The sequence below is a fragment of the Theropithecus gelada genome, chromosome 5, assembly GCF_003255815.1.
Source record: "Theropithecus gelada isolate Dixy chromosome 5, Tgel_1.0, whole genome shotgun sequence".
Classification (NCBI taxonomy): Eukaryota; Metazoa; Chordata; class Mammalia; order Primates; family Cercopithecidae; genus Theropithecus; species Theropithecus gelada.
The window spans coordinates 100,107,608-100,131,755 of NC_037672.1; the positions used below are offsets into that span (position 1 = coordinate 100,107,608).

Consider the following 24,148-nt stretch of genomic DNA (forward strand, 5'->3'; position numbering starts at 1 on the left):
CTCCCATTTTATTCTTTTTCCCATTTGGAATGTAAATTAGTACAGCCATTATGCAAAACAGTATGCAGGTTCCCCAAACTATTAAAAATAGAACTACCATATGATCCAGCAATCCCACTACTGTGTATCTATCCGAAGGAAATTAGGTCAGTATGTTGAAGAGATATCCGCACTCCCATGTTCATTACAGTGTTATTTACAATAGCCAAGCTATGAAAGCAACAGATGAGTAGATAAAGAAAATGTGATACATATACACAATAGAATATGATCCAGCCTTAAAAATAAAGGAAATCCTGTCAATTGTGACAACATGGAAGTAACTGGGGGACATTATGTTAAGTGAAATAAGTCAGGAACAGAAAAACAAATACTACATGATCTCACATATATGTGGAATTGAAAAAAGTTAAACTCATAGAAGCAGAGAGTAGAATGGTGGTTACCAAGGGCTGGATGGGGGAAAGAGGAAGTACCAAGGAGATGCTGGTCAATGAATACAAAATTTCAGCTAGGAGAAATAAGTTCAAGAGATCTATTGTACAATATGGTAACTATAGTTAATAATGTATTGTATATTTGAAAATTGCTAACGGTAGATTTTAAGTGTTCTCACTACAAAGAAGATAAGTATGTGAGGTAATGCATATGTTAAATAGCTTGAATTAGCCATTCCATAATGTACACACATATCAAAACATCACGTTGTACACCACAAATATATATTTTTTAATTTATCAATTAAAATAAAGAAATATTAATTTTTTAAAAAAAGAAAATCAATTGACCATAAATGTATATTTGTTTCTGGATTCTCAATTTTATTGAATCAATCTATTAGATATACCTGGTCTTTTGTCATTACCACACTGTCTTGATTACTGTAGATTCGAAGCAAGTTTTAAAATCTTTTTTTCAACAGTATAAGATTTGTCAAATGCTTTTTCTTCATCTATTGAGATGATCGTGTGTATTTTTTCTTTCTTTACTAATATGGTTTATTACACTGATTAACTTTCATATGTCAAATCAATATTACATTCCTGGGATAAATCCCACATAGTTATGGTATACAATCCTTTTTATACGCTGCTGGATTTGGATTGATAGCATTTTATTGAGGATTTTTTTTCTGTCTACATTCATGAATTATGAGTCTATAGGTTGCTTTTCCTGAGATATATTTGTCTGGTTTTGGTATCAAGGTAACGTTGGCTTCACAGAATGAGTTAAGTGTTTCCTCCTCTTATTACTAACTTTTTTAGAGCGTTAATGAGGGGTTTCTTTTAATTCTTCTTTAAACATTCTTAGAATTCACTAGTGAAGCCATCCGGTCCTGGATTTTTCTTTTTAGGGGAAGGTTTTTTTGTTTTTTAATTAACTCAATCTTAGTTGTTATAGGGCTATTAAGATTTTCTATTTCTTCTTGATTCAGTTTTCATGAGTTGTTTCTCTAGAAATTCATCCATTTCATCTAAATTATCTGATTTGTTGCCATATAATTGTGTATATATTATCTTATCACCTTATCTATTTCTAGTTCCTCTATCATTCCTAATTTAGTATTTTGAGTGTCCTCTCTTTTTTCTGGGCCAGTCTAGCTAAAGGTTTGTCAATTTTGTTGATCTATTTGAAGAATTAACTTTTGGCTTCATTGGTTTTCTCCAGTGTTCTAATGAGGTCTTTATTTAATGTGCCAAATTTCTGATGCCCACTTCACTTAATTGCTGAAAATTACTGTTAACAATTTAACCAAACACCATTATCACAACTGTGAAGGGACAGAATATTACAGGTTAAAAAGCAGAAACCCTACTCCATTCATTGCCCTGAGTCCTTAGGCAAAATATTTAACTTTTCTGAGCCTGTTTACTCATGTATAAAATGGAAAAGAGTGATATGGGTGTAAGCACTTCATGATCCAGGACCAGGCATTTAGTAGATACCCAAAGAATGCTAAATATTTGCTTGATTTTTAAATTACATGATGCCTATACAAACTCCTAATACATAATATACAATGTTAGTGGTCACCCTTTCATTCCCCTCCTTTGCCCACCCTACTCTCATCTTAAACGCTCAGTATGGCCTGGATCTTCCATTGTGTCTCAGTGCTACTTACCGAACAAATAACTATTCTAGGGCAGCAGGTATCATCAAAACCTGGGCCTGCAGCATCACCTACCTTTTGTCCTTAGTTCTTACGATCAAGTTGCTTACAGCATGGGAAGATAAAATGGGCCCCTAAAGAAAATGAGTTTCTCAAGGACATCCCCAAGCCATCATTAGATGTTCAATAGATACATGAAGAATAAACAAAAGCACTAGAGAAGGCTGTAAGCTAAGGGCTTGGTAATTAATGTCCTTGGCCTGGCCTATTCTCTTAGTGGCCAATAAGAGGCCATGCTGGTAGAGTAAGTTACTTAAAAGTTAGTTTAGATGTGTTCGTTTAGATAGCTGGTCCTCAAACTAGAGAGTGAGATCTGTGTAACATAGCTTAAGAGGGTGTGCTCACGTATACGGGCTATTTGGAATACAATATAACAGGGAAAGGGGGATAGTAAAAGGTGAGGCAAGATTATCCTGGAATACTAGGAGAATTAAAGAGGCAAGAGCGCATAGGGATATCTTTGTGACTATAAGATAAAGAGAAGATAGGGAAGGCTCTGAACATGAAGAAATTTACTGGACAGCTTTCTCAGCTAAGAGTTTGCTGACAGTTGCAAATATTCCTTAATTAATAAACCATCTAAAAAGTGGCACATAGGCAAGCAGTCTGTTCTTCAGAATAGTATGACAATCTATGAGAAAAAGAACAGGAGTGGGAGTAGGAATATAGAAAATAGAACAGAGAAGGGTTTTATTTCTAATACACATATTAAAGAGGACTGTTCTAAAATCAAAGTAACAAGGAAAAACCCTAAAACCCTAACATTTTCTGTCTATATTTCAGTCAAGAAAATCTGACACTGAAAACAAAACAAAATAATCATAACTCTGAATTCTTTCATCACAGATCTCATCTAGTAGGTTGGAAAGTGCCACGGTAGACACTCACAAGCCACATGAGGACAAGTCCAATTCTGAGCCAAAGCCTGAGAGGACACCAGTGCTAAATTCTCAGACAAAACCATCACCAACAAAAACTGGCAACAAATAACTCCACCTGTATGCCCACTTCCTAACTATGGACCTTGAATGCTGATCAGTTCTGAAAAGAAAAATTATTTCTGTCAGTTCTTGGAATATAATTTTGAGGAAAAGAATAAAGTTAGAGTAATAAACAGCTGGAAGGATAAAATCCAGCATAAAAAACAACAGCAGAAAAGTCTCTTACACACACACACACAAATACTAATCAGCCTATTTTATGTATCAGAACACTTTAACAGAATATCATCTGTGGAAAACTTCAAAAATAAAATGCAACACGTTTCAAGGGACAGACACCAGCATTGCCTTTAACTTTGTGTTCTGGTAAATTCGTGAATTACACATCACCCTGGCAAAACTGTCCTAACCCATAAGATTATGATTGAAACATTAAAATTCTCCTAATCATTTCATCACCTTCTAAAAAAGATTATTCTTTCAGCTTACAGTTTTCTGCTTTAGCTTCTATCATGGGGTTTGTGTTTTCCTACAGGAGAAAACTGATGAAGGTGTGAGCATGAGTTTGGATTAAAATTCGTACGTTTTTAGATACTAAGATAGGAATATTTAACTGTGATTATGTTTTTAAAATTTTCCTATCTACTTCAGATCAACTTTTATGATTGGGATTAGGCTTTTACCTCCTAAGAACTTCAAACACGTATGCAAAAACAGCAGGTAAATAAGCAGTGACTTTAATGGAGTCTTAAGTGTGGTCACAGGTTCATGAACTAAAATAGGCAAATGAAAAAAGTAAAATGAAAACATCATCCAAAATTCAGTTTGGCAGTTTCCTAAAAAGATAAACATAAATTTGTTATATAACTCAGCAATTCCATTAGTATATTTCTACCCGTTGAAAAGGAAATCTATGTCCATACGAAGATTTGTATATGAGTATTCATAACAGCATTATTCGTAATAGCCAAAAATTGGAATACAATATAACAAATGTCCATCAACAGATGAATCTGATGAATGGATAAGCAAAATGTGTATATCCATACAACTGAATAGTATTTGGCAAGAAAATGGACATGAACTACATGCTATAACGTGGATGATCTTCAAAAACTTTATGCTAGGTGAAAGAAGCCAGATGCAAAAGATCACGTATTGTATAATTCCATTTACATGAAATGCTGAGAAAAGTAAAATCTATAGAGAAAGAAAATAGATGTATGTTGTCCTGTGGCTGGAGGTGGGAAAGGGGAGTGACTGTAAATGGGTACAAGGGTTCTTTCTAGAATGACAAAAATATTCTAAAATCGGACCATAGTGATGGTTGCACCACTCTATAAATATCACTTAACTGTACTCTTAAGATGTGTGGATTTTATGATATGTCCATCATACCTTGATAGAACTGTTTTTAAAATCCAGCAAGTTGCACGCTGTAACATTCACAAATCTCGATATATGCATACATCCATGTAACTACCACTCAGGTCAAGATAGAAAACAGAAAGTTCTCTTGTATCCCTTCCTAATCACTGCTCACACCCTCCTCCACAAGAATAGTTAATACTACTTGGCTCTCTATCATCCTGATTGCTCTTTTTTCTAATCTGTACTTTTTTCTATAACATACTTAAATTTCAATATAAAAGAAATCAATACAGTTATGTATCCTTTTATGTCTGGTTTCTTTTACTCAATGTAATACCTGTGAGACCCATCCAAGTTCATGCTGATTATCAGTAGTTTATTCTTTTTCTATTGCCGTGGAGTATTCCACTGTATGAATATACTACAATTTGTTTATAAATTCTCCTGTTAAAGGACATTTAGGTTGTTTCTACTTTGGGGCTATTGTGAATAGTGCTGCTATGAACATTATTTGAGAAATCCATTGGTGGACATATTAACTCATTTTTCTTAGGGGCATAGCTAGGAGCAGAAATGCTGATTCAAACAGGAAGCAAACATTTAGCTTAGGTAGAAACCGCTATAAAATTTTCCAAAGTGGTTAAACACATTTAAACTCCTACTAACAATGTCTAAAATGTCCAGCTGTCTCTCTTCCTCACCGGCAGTTGGTATTGTCAATCTTTTTAATTTTAGCCATTCTGCTGGGTGTGTAGGGGTATCCTGGTATGGCTTTAATTTGCATGTTCTTTATTTAAAACAAGATTGGGTACATTTTCATGTATTTATTGACCCTTTGGATATCTTCTTTGGCGAAGTACCTGTTCAAGACTTTTGTCCATTTTTAAATAGATTGTCAGGCTTTTTCTTATTGCTTTATAGAAAGCAATAAGAATTGCTTTATCCTGGATACAAATCTTTTATCAAATATATGAATTAAAACTACTGGTCCCCAATTTGTGGCTTGCCTTTTCTCGCTCTTAATGGTGTTTTTTATACTTAATGGTGTCCATAATTTCAATGGAGTATAAATTTATCAATATTTTCTTTTCTAGTTAGTGCTTTCTATGTTCTATATAAAAACTCTTACCTATCCCAAAATCATGAAGCTATTCCATGTTTTCTTGAAGCTTTATTGTAGTACCTTTCACATTTGAGTCTTCAGTCATTGATCAAATGAAATTTCTAAAATTTATTATTCATTTATTTTTTAGAGATGGGGTTGTTGATATTTTGTCCAGGCTGGTCTCAAACTCCTGGGCTCAATCAATCCTCCCACCTCAGCCTCCCAAGTAGTTGGGACTACAGGTGTGTGCCACCATGCCCAACAATCAAATTAATTTGTATAGGGAATCAAGTTCATTTCTTTTCCCATAAAGGCATCCACATGATACAGCACTGTTTATTGATAAATGATTCTTTTCATACTCAATTGTGGTGGCATCACAGCCATAAATCAGGTGTCTATATTATACAGGGATCTGTTTCTGGACTGTATTGTGTTCCGTTGTTCTATTTTTATCCTTGGGAAATGGCACTGCCTTAATTACTAAACCTTTAGAGCAATCTTGAAGTAGAGAATATTTTCATACACAATTTCTTTCAGAATTTTGTGAGCTGTTTTTGTAAGAGAGGCAAATGCCAAAAATGAACTATTTCATGTCCTATGTGTCATCATATATGTTCTTTGAAGAAAATAAATTCCTTAACCAGTAGAATGAAAACTTGAATAGTTTTCACCATATATGGCCTACAAAATCTACATAATCTCTTACATTAATTGCAGGAACCTGTTCAACTCTAGAATGAAAACGACTTACCTGAGTAAGGTAGATGGTATCTTTAAATGTGCGTAATGGATCTGTGCTCTTGGGGAGTTTGAAATGAAGTCCAGCCTGATAAAGCATTTGTTTGTTACCACCTTCGTGATGTTGTCGATGAAGTGAAAACTTGCTACTGAAAGACCAGTCCTCTGTAGATGAGACCTTTCAAATAAAGAATAAGAATTAGAAATCTGAAAGTTAGCAGTAAAACTACTCTTCTATAAGTTCCTAACAAATCTAGAAAGTTAGAGCTCGAAAGTTAAAAAAGCTCGAGGTTTGTTCTGTGGCTCCAGTTTCATAAATGTTTTGCCATCCTACTTGTTGTTCAGTGAAGGACTAGCCTTGTGGAAAGTGGAATCACAAAACTAGAGTTTGGTACGTATATCCTCCCTTCCTCCAACTAAGAAAGTTATATTTTGGTGTTTCTCTTAAGACTCTTGTTTTATCAAAACATATTGCTGGTTTTTGAAACATTTACTATATGTATTTTAAAATATCATTTTATCTACTTAGGTAAATATTTTATCTAGTATTCATTTATCAAAACTTAATAATAGAATGCAGTTGACACTCTGTTAAAACTGTCACAATTCTTATATAGGAATAAAACACCTATTACACTGTAATAGGAATATTATGAGAGTAAATGCTTTAGCACTTACACTGCTCACTTGTTTCTCAGTGATTAGTAAATGAAACTGATGCATATGTCTAATTTTTATATAGTTGAAGACACAAACCAAATAATGTTACTTCTCTCCCCTAAAAAAATCAATCTTTCATTTTTTAAGCCAGGCCCAAATTATAGGATCTTTATTTTATCCGTTTTATCCTAACGTACAGGATCTTTCTTTTATCATCAGCTCAAATTAAAAAACAAAGTAAAAAAACTCACATTTGTTGGAGTATACCTTCTACAATAAAAGAGAAAAAAAGCAATAATTCTGGCTTTTAGGCCTATAATTTAATGTACTGTTAGTACTTAAGAAAGAAGACAATTGCTGGCTACATCTGAAAACATCCAGAGTTTTAATTCAAGTTACACAGACTTTGAAAAAACATAGTCTGCCCCTCCACCCAAAAACCTGAAAATTAAAAAAGCCTAATCCCTGTTCATAAAGTATGACTTCTCATTCCCAGTAATTAAGCAACACATGGGCCCATTACCATAAAAGGAAAAGGTTATTCTTCAGGAACTGATTCATACCCAAATGTAAGAAATGTACACTAGCCATATTAAATTTGGAAGATTTTCCTAATTATAGATGTTTTTCCAAAATGCCACCACCGGAATTAAAGAATGCTAACTACTCCTATTATGTATTTAAAAGAGAGATTCACATTTACAATCATCTCGTACACATTTTAGATGCACATCCTTTATCGATAGTCTTCTTCCTATGCTTCCTCCTCTTAATTTATTTTATTTATGCTTATTATTTTTAATTGACACAATAAGTGTACACATTTATGGGGTACCATGTTATAATCTGATACATGTATACAATGTATAAGGATCAAATCAGGGTAATAAGTAAATTCATCACCTCAAACATTTATCATTTCTTTGTGTTGGGAACTTTCAAAATTCTCTCTTCTAGCTATCCGAAAATACACAATAAATTATTATTAATTATAGTTACCCCAAAGTGCTATAGAACACTAGAACTTAATCTTCCCATCTAGCTATAATTTTCATTGGTTGGTTAATTTGGTTGGTTTAGAGGTTAGTTACTATAATTAACCAACCTCTACTGCCCCTCCCCCACAACCCTTCCCACCCTCTAGTAATCACTATTCCACTCTACTTCTTTGAGCTCAACTTCTTTAGCTTTCACATAGGAATGTCCTTCCTCCTTTTCAAAGTCTGAAATACACCTTTGGGCCATGCAGCCTTCCTATTTGTAATAATTTGGGTCTATCCCATAATCAGTAAACCTGATCTTTAGTCATATGGGAGGCTTTCTACCTTCTTATAACTATGGTTTGAAAATCTTTCAAATTTCGGCTATAATAATATTACTAGAAAGAACTGGAAAGGGCCAGGCAAAGTTCTAATTACTTTAAGAATATTAACTTTAAAAATATATATTAACTTATTTAATACTCATAAAAACCCGGCCAGGTGCAGTGATTCACACCTGTAATCCCAGCACTTTGAGAGGCTAAGGTGGGAGGATCGCTTGAGCCCAGGAGTTCAAGACCAGACTGGACAACATAGTGAGACCCCATCTCTACAAAAATAAAAATAAAAAATTAGCCCTGTGTGGTGGCACATGCCTGTAGTCCCAGCTACTTGGGAGGCTAAAGTGGGATGAGTGCTTGAGCCCACGAGTTTGAGGCTGCAGTGAACCATGATCACGCCACTGCACTCCAGCCTGTGTGACACAGCTAGACCCTCTCTCAAAACAAAAAACAAAACAAACTCTACGAGCAGGTACAATTATCACCCCATTTTACAGATGTGAAAACCAGGCACAGAAAGGTTGAATAACTTGTTCAGTATCCAAATCTAATGCAATCTAGCTCCAGTCCCTAGTTCATTAAACCCAGAAGGATCTGAAAAAAATGAAACTTTCATACAAATAATATGATTAAAATGGACTATACTAAAGGTAATAATAGTTTACATTTCATGGGCTCTCACTGTGTCAGGTACAGTGCTAAGTGCTTCAATGTATTAGTTAACGTAATCTTTACTCATGAACGCCCGCACATGTGCATATCTACACGCACACACACACATATACATGAGGTATTTACTACTATTAACCCCAATTTACAGATGAAGAAACTGAAATTCAGAAAGATTACATAATCTGTCCAAGATAATACAGATAATGAGTGGCAGCTGTCATATTCAATCCAGTTCTGTTTATCCCAAAGCCCAAACTTTTAATCACCGTGCAATATTGATAACCACATGTTGAAAATATATTTTATGAAAAATCAATGTATCCCAAATTAAAGAGATATGTTTTAATCAATTTGTTGAATACATGAAAAAGCTTCTAAATAAAACAGCCAAAGTTTTATTTAGTTGTTCTATTGCTTTCTTTTATTTTCCCAGTCACCTATTCAAATTCCCAACTAAGCAGTGTAGCTTAAAAAGAGATGAGTAAATCGAGATAACAAATGATTCATAATGAGCAGCACTTATCCTCAACTTTCTCTATTTTAAAATATAGTGTTTATTATCTCTGAACATCATCAGGCATTTCACAAAAACATGGGATAAAAATAATTCCATTATTTGAAGGAGGCCAGTAGAAATTATTACAGATTTAAGGAAAAGGTTTAGCAATTTCTAACACTAATCTTTCTCAAGTGTGGTGAAAAGAAAATCTATCAGCTCTGGAGACAGAGAGTAAGTCTGAACCCAGCTGCTTATTTCTGAGAGTGGGAAGGAAGGAATGAAGGAAGCAAGAATATTTACTGAATTATTGCTTGTGTACCAGGTACTCATTCTTTTATTAGACAATAATCGACCCACTCCCCTTTGACTGAGGCCCAAGAGGAAATCAAAGCACTGCAGGGTGGGAGTTCTATCTGCGTCCTCTTACAGTAATTTGATTTCCTCCTGGGTCTCAAAGTGGAGTGGGCAGCTTATTGTCGAATTAAAGAATGAGTACGTGGTACACAGCAATTATTCAGTAAATATTCTTGCTTCCTTCATTCCTTCCTTCCCACTCTCAACACTTGTTCCTGCCTGCGTCAGGATACTGAACTTCATCCTCCTTCACTCTGAAACAATAGTATTCCCAAAAGATAAGCCCCACAATTTGGGAACAATTAAAAAGGGGGGTATGGAATTTCACAATGTATATATGTTTCAAAACATCGTGTAGTACACAATAGATACATACAATTTTTTGTTAATTTTTAAATTTTAAAAAACCAAGGGTAGAGCTAAGGTTATGACATCATTAAAGTTAAAGTACAGTATAACTTCAATGTGAATAAGCAAATATAGTTGTGTTCAGTTGGTGAAATTGAAAAAGATTTTGAAATTGTCTTAAAAGACTTTTTTGTGTGTGGTTACTTTACACAACTGATGCAGGGACAACAAAACCACACAATCATTTCAATAGATGAAGAAAAAGCACTTGAAAAAATGCAACATTCTTTCACGATATAAGCACTCAGCTAACTAGAAATAAAAGGGAACTTCCTTGACCTTATAAAGGACATCTACTAAAAACCTATTGTCAATATCACACTAAATGGTAAAAGACTGAAATGTCCCCCCTAAGAAAAAGAACAACTCAAGGATATCTTGTCTTCCCACCCATTTTCTACATTGTATGAAAAGTTCTAGCCAGGGAAATTAAGTAAGAAAATCAAATAAAAGGCTTCCAGATTGGAAAGGAAGAAGTAATATTATTAATACCTCTATTTATAGATGACATGATCTTATATATAGAAAATGCTAAAGAATATCCTCCAAAATATTATTAGAGCTATTAAATGAGATCGTCCACGTTGTAGCATTCAAGCTCAATATACAAAAATCATTTGTATTTTTATACATTAGCAATGAACAATCTAAAAATGAAATTAAGAAAATAATTTTATTTACAATAGCATCAAGAAGAATAAAACACTTAGGAATAAGTAAGCCAAAGAATTGTGAGACTGGTACACGGAAAACTACATTGTTGAAAGAAATTAAAGACGACATCCCATGTTCATGTGTCAGAAGATTTAATATTACTAGATGGCAACACTCACAAACTGATCAACAGATTCAACATAATCCCTATCAAAATCCCAGTTAACTTTTCTGCAGAAATTAGCAAATAGATTCCAAGGCTCATTTGGAAATGCAAGGCACCCAGGATAGTAAAAAAAAAAAAATTGAAAGAAGAACAAAATTGATGGACTCACACTTCCTAATGTCAAAACTTACTACAAAGCTATAGCAATCAAGACAGTGCATAGTGACATGAAATATGCCACTTGAACAGAATTGAGAATTCAGAAATAAACCCTAACTTTTACGGTTAATTGATTTTCAGGGCCAAAAGAATTTAATGGGGGAAAGGAATAGTGTTTTCAATATATGCTATTGGAACAACTGGCTATCCACATGCAAAAGAATGAACCTGAACTCCTACCTCCCACCACACATAAAAAATAACTCAAAATGACCATAGACTTGAACGCAAGAGCTAAAACTATAAAATTCTTAGAAGACAACACAGAAATAAACCTTTGCCATTTGGGGCGAGGCAATGATTTCTTAGATGCAACACCAAAAAGAAGAGATTGGTAAGTAAAACGTCATCAAAATTTAAATTTTTTGTGCTGTAAGTGATACCATGAAAGTGAATAAAGTGACAACCCACACACTGGGAGAAAATATTTGCAAATCAAATACCTGATAAAATCTTATAGCCAGAAAATATTTTTAAAAATTTCATAACTCAATAAAATAAAGACAAATAATTTTAAAATGACCAGGCCGTGCATAGTGGCTCACGCCTATAAGCCCAGCACTTTGGGAGGCCAAGGTAGGCAATCACTTGAGCTCAGGAGTTCCAGACCAGCCTGGATGATTTGGTGAAACCCCATCTCTACAAAATTAGCTTGGTGTGTTGGTACATGCTTGTAGCCCCAGCTTCTTGGGGGGACTGAGGCAGGAGGATTGCTTCAGCCTGAGAGGTCAAATCTGCAGTGAGTCATGACCACTCCACTGCACACCAGCCTGGGCAACAAAGCAAGACCCTGTCTCGATTAAAAAAAAAAAAAATGGCTAAAGGATTTGAATAGACATTTCTCAAAGGAAGACATACAAATGGCCAGGAAGCACATGAAGAAAATGCTCAACATGATTAGTCATCAATGATATGCAAATTTCCTGTAAATGTAAATTCCTAGGGAAATGTGAAGAAAAAAAGAAAATAGCAAGTGTTGGCAAGGATATGGAGAAATTGGAATCCTAATACCTTGCTGATAGAAATGCAAAATGGTGCAATCGCTACAGAAAACAATTTGACAGTTCCTTAGAATATTAAAGATAGAGCTATCATATGACCCAGCAATTCTGCTCCTAGATATACATTCAGTAGAACTGAAAATATATATTCACAAAACATGTACACAAATGTTCCCAGCAGCATTATTCATAATACCCAAACAGAGGAAATAACACAAATGTCCATCAACTGATAAATAGATAAACAAAACGTAGTATATCCATGCAACAGAATGTTATTCAGCAATAAAAAAAAGGAACATACTAATACATGGTCAACATGGATGAACCCTGAAAACACACCTAGTCAAAGAATCAGTCTCAAAAGACTACATATTATATTATTCCAATTATATGAAATATAAAGAGTAAGGAAAACTATAGACACAGAAATTAGATTGTTAGTGTATAAGACTGGGGAGGAGGGATAGGGAAAAATAGGGAGTGGCTGCTAATGGGTTCAGGGTTTCTTTTGAGTGATAAAAAATGTCCTAAAATTAGATTGTGGTGCTGGCTGCACATCTCTGTGAATATACTGAAGACTATTAAATTGTACACATTAAATGGGTGCATTGTATGGCAAGTGAATTATATCTCAATAAAGCTATTTTAAGAAGAATACACACAATGCTGAAACTGAATCTTTAGGAACAGAGAGAGTGAAAATCCATACAGAAAATAAAACACACCAACACCATGAAAACAAGGGAGGAAGAGGAGTTGAGGAAGGAAAAATGGAATAGGAGGAGAAAGAGGTGAGAAAAGGTAAGATGATAACATTAGACTAAGGTTTATTTATCACATTTACCCTCTTCGTGTAGTGAAATATCCAGTTCTGAATATCTGTAAATGGTAAAACTGTTGCAGGATATGAGTTACAAGTAAGACTTATTGTAGTAAGTAAGAGTTATTTCCATGTGTGATAATAAGTCAGGCTTAAGCAACCACTGGGCCCCATTTAGTGCTTTCAGTGCTCCTGAAGGAACACAGTAAAAGCAATATAGAAAAGTAATCCCCAAAAGTTTAAAAAATTTATTTTCCTCCATCTTCTTCTCAAACTTTCATTTAAATAAGATGTAGGTTTCAAATGATTTTCTGAACCAGTGGTCAGAAAAAACACATGCCCACACTGTATCATTTTGAAACATTAGAAAATCAAAAGATGACTTACCTTTTCTAATGTACTGAAGGATGGCCAGGACTGATATCCATATTCAGATGCAAATCGAGCTCTTGGGAAAACTTTCCAGTTCCAGCAATCACTGATATAGTCATAAAAATGTACATCACCAAAATAATTGCTATTAGGGTTTTGAGAGACCCAGCCTTCTGCAACAGTTTCAGCCCCATTTGTAGGACTGGACGTAATGAAAGGACGACTCTTGTCTCCCTAAGTTCAGAAATAAAATGAATTCAAGGATAATATATTCATCCTGTAAAGTATGAATCATTTACTTCTTTAAAAATACTAACAAGTCCCAGAAATGCCAAGTAGCTGATCGAAAATTAATAGGACCACTTACCTTCCTCCCCATTCAACAACCACCAGCACCTCTCTGCTCTTCGCCAATCCTTTATACCTTTTCATAAGTAACACTTAGCTCATCCCTCACAGCAGCTGTTCTTAATTTTTTCAATCATGTTTTGCCTCCACTCTCATCCATCATGGGTGGTGTACAGTCTAGTCCAGAGTTTCTCAACTTTGGCCCTATTGACATTTTGAGCTGGATACGTTTTTGTAGAGGATGGCTGGGGGTGGGGATGTCTTATGCATAGTGGGATATTTAGTAGCATCCCTGGCCTCTACCCAATAGATGTCAGTAGCTCTCCCCCAACCTTGAAAAATGTCTACAGGCACTGCCAAATGTTCCACGGGGGCAAAATCACCACCACTTGAGAACCAAAGGTCTAGCAGGTAAGAACAGAAGCTACTGAGTCAGATGGACGCGAACCTGACTTTAAATCTCAAATCTGAACCTTATTATTTTTGGACAGGTCTAAGCCTCGGTAGGTTTATCTGCAAAATGAGGATAATAATAGTACCTCCTTTAGAGGTATTATAAATAGTAAGTAACTCATATGTGAAAGTGATGGCTAGGTGTCAACCAATTCATGTTCTCGTTTCTATAATATAAAGCCATCCCTAGGAAGTGGCTTCCTAGCCCATATGGGGCCAAGTGCCTCACTCTCATCCTCTTCCCCCATTTGCAGGTGAGGGTGCAAGAGATGGTGCAGCTGGAACAAAGTGTCTCTATCTCTGAAAGAGGAGCTGCCTGTCAATCAGGAGCAGCCCTTTCATAGTGTCAGTGAGCAAGAAATAAACTTTTATTATGTAAACCACTGAACTACTGTGGCTTACCTGTTACATCTAGCATGTAAGTGCTTAACAGAGTGCCTAGCACACTGTGAGAACTCAAAATATAGTTATTATCATCAGTAGATGAGACCACTTCCTATTTCACTGAGAAGATTTCATTCACTTAGCAAGTATTTGTCAAATCTATTGTGTCTCTGGCATTTTTTCGCACTGCAGAGGGAGGGGGGGAGGGGGAGAGAAAGCGAGGGGGGGGGAGAGAGAGAGAGAGAGAGAATCTACGACTCTGTCAACTACTTATACATCAAATCTCTTTTGAGTATTTCCTATGAGCCAGGCATGCAGTTCTTTCTATGTGCTGGAAGTTCAGCAGACAGCCATGGTGATCCTCTTGGAAGAGTGGATGGCAATCTAGTGCTGAAACCAGGTACTGAACAAGTAGTTATAAGTGTGATGAGTGTTTTGAAGGAAAAGTGCAAGGCTCTTTGGGAATGTAAAACATATTGAAGAAGGCCAGTAAGACTTCCCTGAGAGATAGACTTTCAGAAAATAATTTTCTCAAATTTTCACCATTATGTTCATGGTATATCGATCCATATTTCATTTCTTGTTTCTCTTCCATCATTTAAAAAAAAAAAATCCTTAACCCTTTCCTTTGCCAGACTCTCTGTATTCTGGTCATCTTTCTATTTTGCTTTGGTACTACAGCCAACAAACTATCTTCCACTCTTTTTTTTCTTAATCTCCCTCTACTGCCCTTTTCCCTTAGATTCCTTAGGACTCCCCTTATCCTAATAAAAAGTCCCTTTGATCCCTTGTAGTCCATCAGATTTCTTTACCATCCTCTCATTCATAAACCCCTGACATTCAACTCCTGATCATGCCACTCCACTGAAATGTTTTTCAAAAATTACCCATGAACTTCTACTTACTAAATATAGCAGTTCTTTCTGTCCCCACTCATTCCCTCTTGGTGTGCAATAAATGACCCTATTTACCACCTATTATTTCTGAAGCTCTCTCCACTCCTGGCTGTTCGTTCACAATTCTTCCACATTCCAGTTTCCCCCAATCTTCCTGATTCTTCCTTCTCCAGCTACCCTCTCCATCCCCAGATGGACACTCCCTCTATCTCAGGCTTCTCCTTGTTCTATACCCTGTCCCATGGCTTCCCCTCACATGGATGTTCTGATTACTCCTTGCCCACACCTGCACCCTTGACCTCATGTTCACTGCCACACTTACATTCCTGATAACCAGCTCCACATTTCTCCCTGTGTTGTCTTGCCAACATCGCAAATCCAACCTTTTAAAGCAGAATTCCTTGTTTACTAATTCCAAACTTATCTGACTATGCTCCCTTTCTTGCTGATGGTACCCAGAGTGCAGTCATCTTCAATTTCTCCCTCTCCTACTTCCCACATTCAGTCACTCTGAGGAGCAGCAACTCTACATTCAGATTTTTTTCCCATCACCTCATTTCCAATCCCACACCACTGGACTCCACTACCTATGACCTCCATGACCTTGAGGACTTCATGACTCTAAAATAAATATATCACCTACACTCCAGGGAACTTCTACAAATTAAGTAAATAAATTACAGAAAGCACTTATATAATGAATTTTTAATGTTGCTCTGCTGCCCAGGCTGGAGTGCAGTGGCACGATCATAGCTCACTGCAGCCTCGACCTCCTGGGCTCAAAATAAGCCTCCTGCCTCAGCCTCCCAAGTAACTAGGACTACAGGCACACATGCCACTATGCCCAGAGAATTTTTAAAATTTTTTTGGAGATAGGGTCTGGCTACATCACCCAGGCTAGTCTCAAACTCCTGGCCTCAAATGTTCCCCCTGCCTCAGGTCCCAAGTCACTGGGATTACAGGTGTAAGACACCACATCCAGCTTTAATATATTAATATATAATAATATTAATTAATATAATAATTGTAATTCACATATTGATCCCTGACATCTCAGTAACTTGGAGTTTTAGTTATTATGACTGGTTTTCTTGTCTAGGACCTCTCACCTCCCTAATATTTGCTAGTAAAGTTATATTCCATAACATGCACCAGATAAAGTTCCTCCTCTCCTGCAAAATGTCCACTGGCTTCCCACTGTCTACTGAATAAGCTCAACTCCATAATATGATTTAAAGTCCCTCTATGGTCTGCTTCCAGTCTTTACTACCTTCCACTCTCCCACAGGAATCCAGGAGTCCCTTGCTCTTAGCCACCAGGCACTGCTTGCCGCTCATTATACATACCACCTACTTTCACATCTTTTTACCTTTATTTACATTGTTTTCATGACCTAAAGCACTACTAGACAACACTTTGCCTCAAAATTCTCCACCTGTAAGGTTTGGCTTGAATGTAAACTTTTACTTGAAAGCCTTTTTAGATTCTTTCAGTTAAAATTAATGGTTCTACCACAACAGTTCCCAGCATTATGAAGCTACATTCTTTATAGCACTTTTTTCACTGCCCAAGGTCTGATAATTTTTTCCCTGCTTCCCTTTCACAGCAGACTGTAAGCTCCACATGGATAAGAGTGCCCCCACAGCATCGGGGATGAGGCTTTGCACTTGGTAATAGGTACTCAGTAGATGTTGGGTGAATTTAAAAATATTAAAAAGTATGATGAAATTATAGGTGATATTAAATGTTTAAAAATATTTTTGCTGCAATGGCTTTGAAGAACATTGAAGAAGAAGGCCAGTCAATTGGCCTTGATTGATCAAGCTTGACAGATTTCCCTTCATTTCTTGAGATGCTTGAGAAATCTGGTAAGCTGAGCCATGCAGTAAAATTACAAACAAGTCTCTACCTAAAAATATCTGGCTTTGATGATGCATTATAATTTCCGTCCATTTATAAATCATTTATTCTTAAGGTGTGGTTATTTGTTGCAGATCTCACAGACGATTTCTCTCTAAGTCATGACCTTAAACACTTATTTGGACCAGGAACTACCACAAGGTGATCCAACAGAATGGCCATCAAAAAAAGCAAGTGCAGTAGGAAACCAATCATTACAGCCAATTTATAGATGAATCAATTTATGCTGCTTTACCTTTTTATGATGCCTAATACTTTGATGGAAATTAAAAGCAGTAGTGATTATGTAGCATTTAATACTGTTCATCTTCAAAAAATTTTGCAAACATCAGTTACTGTTCACAGCTCATTTTAAGATAAGTAAGTCCCTAAAGAGAAAGGCATATCTCCATTTCACAGGTGAAAAAGAAATGGCCCAAAGAAGCTAAGTTTTTAAAGCTTAAGAAAGTAGTGTTAAAATTAATGATCAAAATGTGTAAGTGTCTGAAGACCTACCTTGTTGAACAAAACCAACAAGGATGATGATGATGATGGCTAGTCTTAATTAAAAGGTTACTGTGGGCCAGGTGCGGTGGCTCACGCCTGTAATCTCAGCACTTTGGGAGGCCGAGGTGGGTGGATCAGGAGGTCAGGAGATCGAGATCATCCTGGCCAACATGGTGAAACCCCATCTCTACTAAAAATACAAAAATTAGCTGGGCGTGGTGGCACATGCCCGTAATACCAGGTGCTCGGGAGGCTGAGGCAGGAGACTTGCTTGAACCCGGAAGGCAGAGGTTGCGATGAGCTGAGACCACGCCACTGCACTCCAGCCTGGCAACAGATGAGACTCCATCTCAAAAAAAAAAAAAAAAAAGTTACTGTGAACCACCATCTTCCAGTAATTCACCACAACGATGACACACAAAGGGAAAGAGGAGAGGCACCTGATATTCTCTAGGTCTTTTAGAAAATATGGAGTTGTTCCTTTGGCCATATACATGTGAATCTACAAGAAGGGTGATGCAGACATCAGGGGAATGCATCTGGTTCAAAAAGGAATACCCCACAAACGTTAACATGGGAAAACCAGAGGAGTCTACTGTGCTAGCCAGCAGGCTGTTGGCAGTGTTGTAAACCAACAAGTTAAGTGCAAGATTGTTGCCAAGAGAATTAATGTGTTGAGCATATTAAGCACTCTAGGAGCCAAGATAGCTCCCCAAAACTTGAGAAGGAAAGAAAGGAAAAGAAAAAGAAGGAAGCCAAAGAGAAAGGAGCCTGAGTTCAATGGAAGCACAGCTGGCTCCACCCAGAGAAGTGCACTGTGAGAACCAACGGAACAGAGCCTGAGCTTCTAGAACCTGTTCCCTATGAATGCATGGCATAACAGGTGTTTAAAAAATAAAAGAGCTCTGGATTGTAAAAATATTTCTTTTCATTAAGCAGAAATGTGGTGTCCCCTCCCCCAAAGAAATATTTTAACTTAAAAAAAAAAAAAGGTTACTATGTGTCAGACTCAGTCATGTACCTTCCATCCATTATCTCGCTTAGTCCGCATAACAACTCTTAAAAGTTAGCTCCTATTTTTAACCTAACTTTATAGATGGGAAAAGGAAGATGAAGTAACTTGCCCAAGATTACATAGACAGGAAGTGGCCCAGCCAGGATTTCAAAGCATGAGTACTTAACCACTATGATATAAAATAAAAATCCTCAGAAACTATAGATCCATCAGACATGAAAAACATAATACCAATATTGTGAATAAAAAGATTATAAAATAAGTGTTCTGTAAATATTCTTTAAAACTTGTACCATCACATTTTGTGAATAGAAAAATTATTCATGACACATCACTTAGTATATCAGGTAAGTTATACAATTGAACCCACGTTTTTTATGAATTCTCAATGAAGTTTCTTCTCATAAATGGAATAGCACCTTCAACTGGGCATGTTTAGGTGCTAATATCACATACTATTTTAAAAAACAGATGCCTTTTCAAATTGCTTCCGGATATACCCAGATATTTAAAACATCTATTTACAGACACAACAGTGTAAAGATAACCAGATTATTAAATCACATGTTAAACAAAGTTTTTCAAAAGTTAAAACTTTTGAAGGCATTACTGAAAAAAAATGCTTTTTCTCACAAAAAGGCCAATTTATATGAACATATGTCTGTATAATATGCCAATGAGACAAAGAGTGGTGCAAAGAGAATCACTATAGAGCAAGGGCCATACAGTGGGGTTGGAGACCAGCTCTCTCATCTCTCTTTGCCCCTTAAATCACATACCAGGATATTCACATGTGATATATACCAAATTCTACTTTAACACATATGATTACAGAATTGTAGCAGTGGCATATAAATAATCATCTAATCTAGAGATTCTAAGGGCTTTCTGGGATCCACGGATGGACTCCAAGGAGCATGTGACAACCTAGCATTGTAAGCACTGCATTGGTGTATGTGTGGAGAGCGACACAGATAAGTTCATCCTCCAAGAAGTCCACAGCCCATAAATCCTTTCATCTGCTGCTGCACTACAATGGGATACTCTGTAATCAAACGATACTGTTGAAGACAGCCCTAAAAAGGGGCATAAAACATATTATACCAGTATTCAAACTTATCCATTTTAAAGATACATTCTTAAATTCCACTGCATTAAAAAATCATTACTTACTGCCAGTACGAGCTCTCTGATGTTTTTCACATAGAGTGTCACATAGTCCCTGATGTAGATTGGCCGGTCAGTGATACTGATATGGTACCAATTCATCATCAGCGCCTCCTCATTTTCATTATTGCCACTCCATATGATGATAGAAGGATGAGATTTCAGTCTCTTGATCTGAAAATTAAGAAAATATAAAATGATTTTCAAAGAGTTAACATAAGAAACTCAGAGCTATAATTACTCATAAAATTAGAGCCCTTGCATTTTTGCACATAAATTCTTATGTGCCAAAAACCTAATTTGAAAATGGCTAGTCATGTTAGCTATAGAAATACATTTTAAGAAATCGCTGAGATTCTTTTTAACTAGATTTTATAAACACTGATACATAGGGTTTCTCTTCTCTGCTATACAAAAACTGAAGATAATATAACCCCTTTTTTAGAAAGAGAAAGAAAAAGGGAACGAATAAACTCATCATTACGTGGATTGCCACAAAGAAAACTTCCAGGAAATACAAAAGGCAGGAGACATTATATTTTGGGGACTGGTTCTTAACAGCAAATTGGAGTTCTGTGTGAACAAACAAATGAGGCAAAGCAATCACTACCACTGAAGGAGGGACAGAGGTTCCTGTGCAGGCTCCACCGAGATCAGAAAACCAGAAGGAGAACTAGAGAAGGTTTTACAAAGCAAGTGAGTACTAGAGGTATGCTGGCAGTTAAAGACAAATATGGAATGCTCTAAAGGAAAACAGATGAGGGCAATCAGGGTGATGTCTCCTGAAATAACTATCAATGTCATGTCCTGAGAAATCAGCTAACATTAAGTTACTGAACATGTTTAAATATAAAAGGGAAAATTGGAGAATCCACCGCAAAACTGTGCCACATGAGGCCTGCATAAACTGAGCTCATCTGGGTTGGCCCTACATAAAGGCAAAAGGATCCACCTGTGTTATGTTTGCACTGGACAGACTCAGACATGTTCCTTCTTCTAACACACTAGGACATGTGCTCCAGTAGAGAGCAATTCAATTCCTCTGAGAATGGCAGAGTGAATCAATGGTCAAGAAAAATTCTTTTAGAACATGTTTTGGCAATGTTACCTCATTGATATTTATAGGTTCACTTTCACTGTCATGCGTGATTACACTGATGGCCCCCCACTGATGCTCTCAATGTGTTCTCCATTCGAGAAGCTCAGAAACTCATATAGAGGAAATAGAGATGCACTGAAGGTATATTAAAGAGATATGCTTCATTTTTTTAAAAAAAAAGTAAGTCTTGTGTTTTCTCAGCCAGCCATATAAACACTATTTCTTTTTTGGTCTTTGTAAATGCCCAAGAAAGGGACAGCTGCTACTAACTGTGACTGACATATTTATGCTACTGATGAAAATACAAATATAAATCCTTAAGTGGCAAAAAGCTTCAGTGACACCGTGTTACACACAACCTTTAAGCTGACTTAGAGTTTTATGGTAACCTTTACTTTAAAATTTTAACAAACTCTGCATGAAATGGCTCTCCTTGTCTCTAATAATGCATCAAAGCACTGAAGATACATAGATGTTTTAATTATTTATATGAAAGAAACTAAAAATAAAATTGAAATGTTTGCAACCTGTGTAACTATAATTAATATGTTTAAAGTTATTCATTCATCCACTCATCTATCCACTTCGTAAATAATCCACAGAGTGGGGATGCAGAGGGAATGAGCCCTAGGACTCAGGGAGATGACAGTCTTGCAGAGGTGACAAATCCTTGAACAAGTAATTCAAAGTGTGATGTGTGTCTCAAAAGGCAAAAGGTTTTTCCCATGCTTAAGGTAAGAGGGGCCAAAGGAGAATAAAGGAGGTGGCCCACAAGGGCAGTGAACAGGGAAGATGTTCCAGGACATAGACAGCAAGACGGAGATGGTTCCTGAACAGGAGCAGACACCAGCTGGATGGGGTCCCGCACAAGAGGATCTTATACCTTATCCAGAGGGCAAGAAGCCACCTCAGGGGAGCTGTTGGCAAGGGAAGGCGTTCAATTGTACTTTTCAAACCTTTTATTTTAAAATGAAACACAGTTACAGAAAGCAAATTATGATATGATGAATTATTATAAGGCAATCACTCTTGTAGCCACCACCCAGTGCAGCCACGCCGGAAGCCATCCATGTGCCTCTTCCTAATCACAGCCCCTTCCTCCTTCCAAAAGTAACCACTATCTCGAGTTTTATAGTGTTACAGAAATCGCTTCCTTGCATTTCTGTACCGTTTTTCACAAAATATACATCTGTAGACACTATGTTATGAACTCTAGATTTTAACACACTTGATGGATTCAGTTCATTGACGTCCTTATCCTTATTGAATCTCAAATTGTCCACCTTTCGGTTGCTCAGAGTCTCTCAAAAATCCTTTTGACATAACTTCGATAGCTTCCTTGTTATCTGCATGTTGAGATATTCTAGGATCAGGGTTCGGAGCAGGAATGTGGTATGACTTAAAATGTGTCAGTGGAAGATGACTTTGGCAGCTCTGTTGAGTATGCACATATTGAAAGAGACCAATGCTATATTTGAGGACAGGGAAAAATAAGATTTGAACTAGAGTAGTAAGTATGGGGATGAGAAAGTAAATACAAATACAAGTAACATTGGTATCAAAAAATTGTCTCAATTTTAAAACCAGATGGATGTGGGAGATGAGGAAGAAGAAAGTATCAATGACTTTCATATTTCCTGCTAAAAAGAAAAATCTTGAAAGAGTGCATTGGGTAAAAGATAGTAGATGTACTCTGAAGACATGCTAAGTTAGTGGGACAGCTGGTATTACTTGTTATTTCTTTTGTACTGCATGCCTTACATGTATTATCCTATTTAATCTTTGAAACAGTTTCACGAGGAGTGACATCATACTAGAGTTATAGATACAGAAATTGAAGCTCAAGAGGTAAAGTGACCTCCCTACGGTGGCAGACTCACCATTCAAGAAGAAATATCAAAAGATTTGTTCTTTGTATATCAACATTGCAAAAAATCTGGCAGACAGTTGGACATGTGAAATTGAAATCAAAGTCAATAATTATCCACAGTGTAGCTTCACCTGAGGTTACCAAGAAAACTGATTTGTTTCCTTCTTTAACATGTTGCAGAGCACTATAAAAACTCAATATGTCTCCACAGTCTTGTAAACTTTTTACAAAGTAGGGGTGATCTCCTGGTGCAGTGATCATTTCTAATGGATGCTAATGAATCAGTCCAATGTTTCAGTAGTATTTTACCAGCATATGATACTCACAAGTTGGTTCCTAAACTGTATTTTGGGAGTACATCATGATTCAGAATTTTCTTGTATTGACAAGCATCCCACTCTGATTCCACATGGAAACCCATGCCATGCACTTAATATTTAGGGGAGAGGAAATATAATGCAATCTGTGTCTCAAAGCATGATCATCCCCTAAACAGACCTTGTTGCAAAAATAAGTATATTCAAAACACAGCTCATAAACCTCAGATCTGTGGCTAAAACTATCAGTTGATAATATTACATTAACACCATTGCCATTTGTAAAAAGAAGATATCCAGGATTATCTAATATATTTCCTGTGCCAGATCTGGAGTCAGCCATTTCTCTAAGAAGCTTTTCTCTTAACAGGAAAGATTACTTCAATATAAGAATATTCAACATTACGGCCGGGCACGGTGGCTCAAGCCTGTAATCCCAGCACTTTGGGAGGCCGAGACGGGCAGATCACGAGGTCAGGAGATCGAGACTATCTTGGCTAACATGGTGAAACCCCGTCTCTACTAAAAAAAAAATACAAAAAACTAGCCGGGCGAGGTGGTGGGCGCCTGTAGTCCCAGCTACTTGGGAGGCTGAGGCAGAAGAATGGCGTAAACCCGGGAGGCAGAGCTTGCAGCGAGCTGAGATCCGGCCACTGCACTCCAGCCTGGGCAACAGAGCAAGACTCCACCTCAAAAAAAAAAAAAAAAAAAAAGAA

The 24,148-nt window shown here is 36.6% G+C and overlaps 1 protein-coding gene across 2 annotated transcripts in view; it reads right to left on the reverse strand.

Moving 5' to 3' along the window:
• Positions 1 to 24,148, reverse strand: part of MANBA (mannosidase beta) — a 137,643-nt gene that overhangs the window by 13,544 nt on the left and 99,951 nt on the right. For both annotated transcript variants that reach the window (XM_025386310.1, XM_025386311.1), the window contains 3 exons: positions 20,153 to 20,320; positions 13,493 to 13,711; positions 6,342 to 6,506 (listed from right to left, as the gene is read on the reverse strand). In XM_025386310.1, the coding sequence (XP_025242095.1) occupies positions 6,342 to 6,506; positions 13,493 to 13,711; positions 20,153 to 20,320 (552 nt within the window). The remainder of the gene's footprint in view (positions 1 to 6,341; positions 6,507 to 13,492; positions 13,712 to 20,152; positions 20,321 to 24,148) is intronic.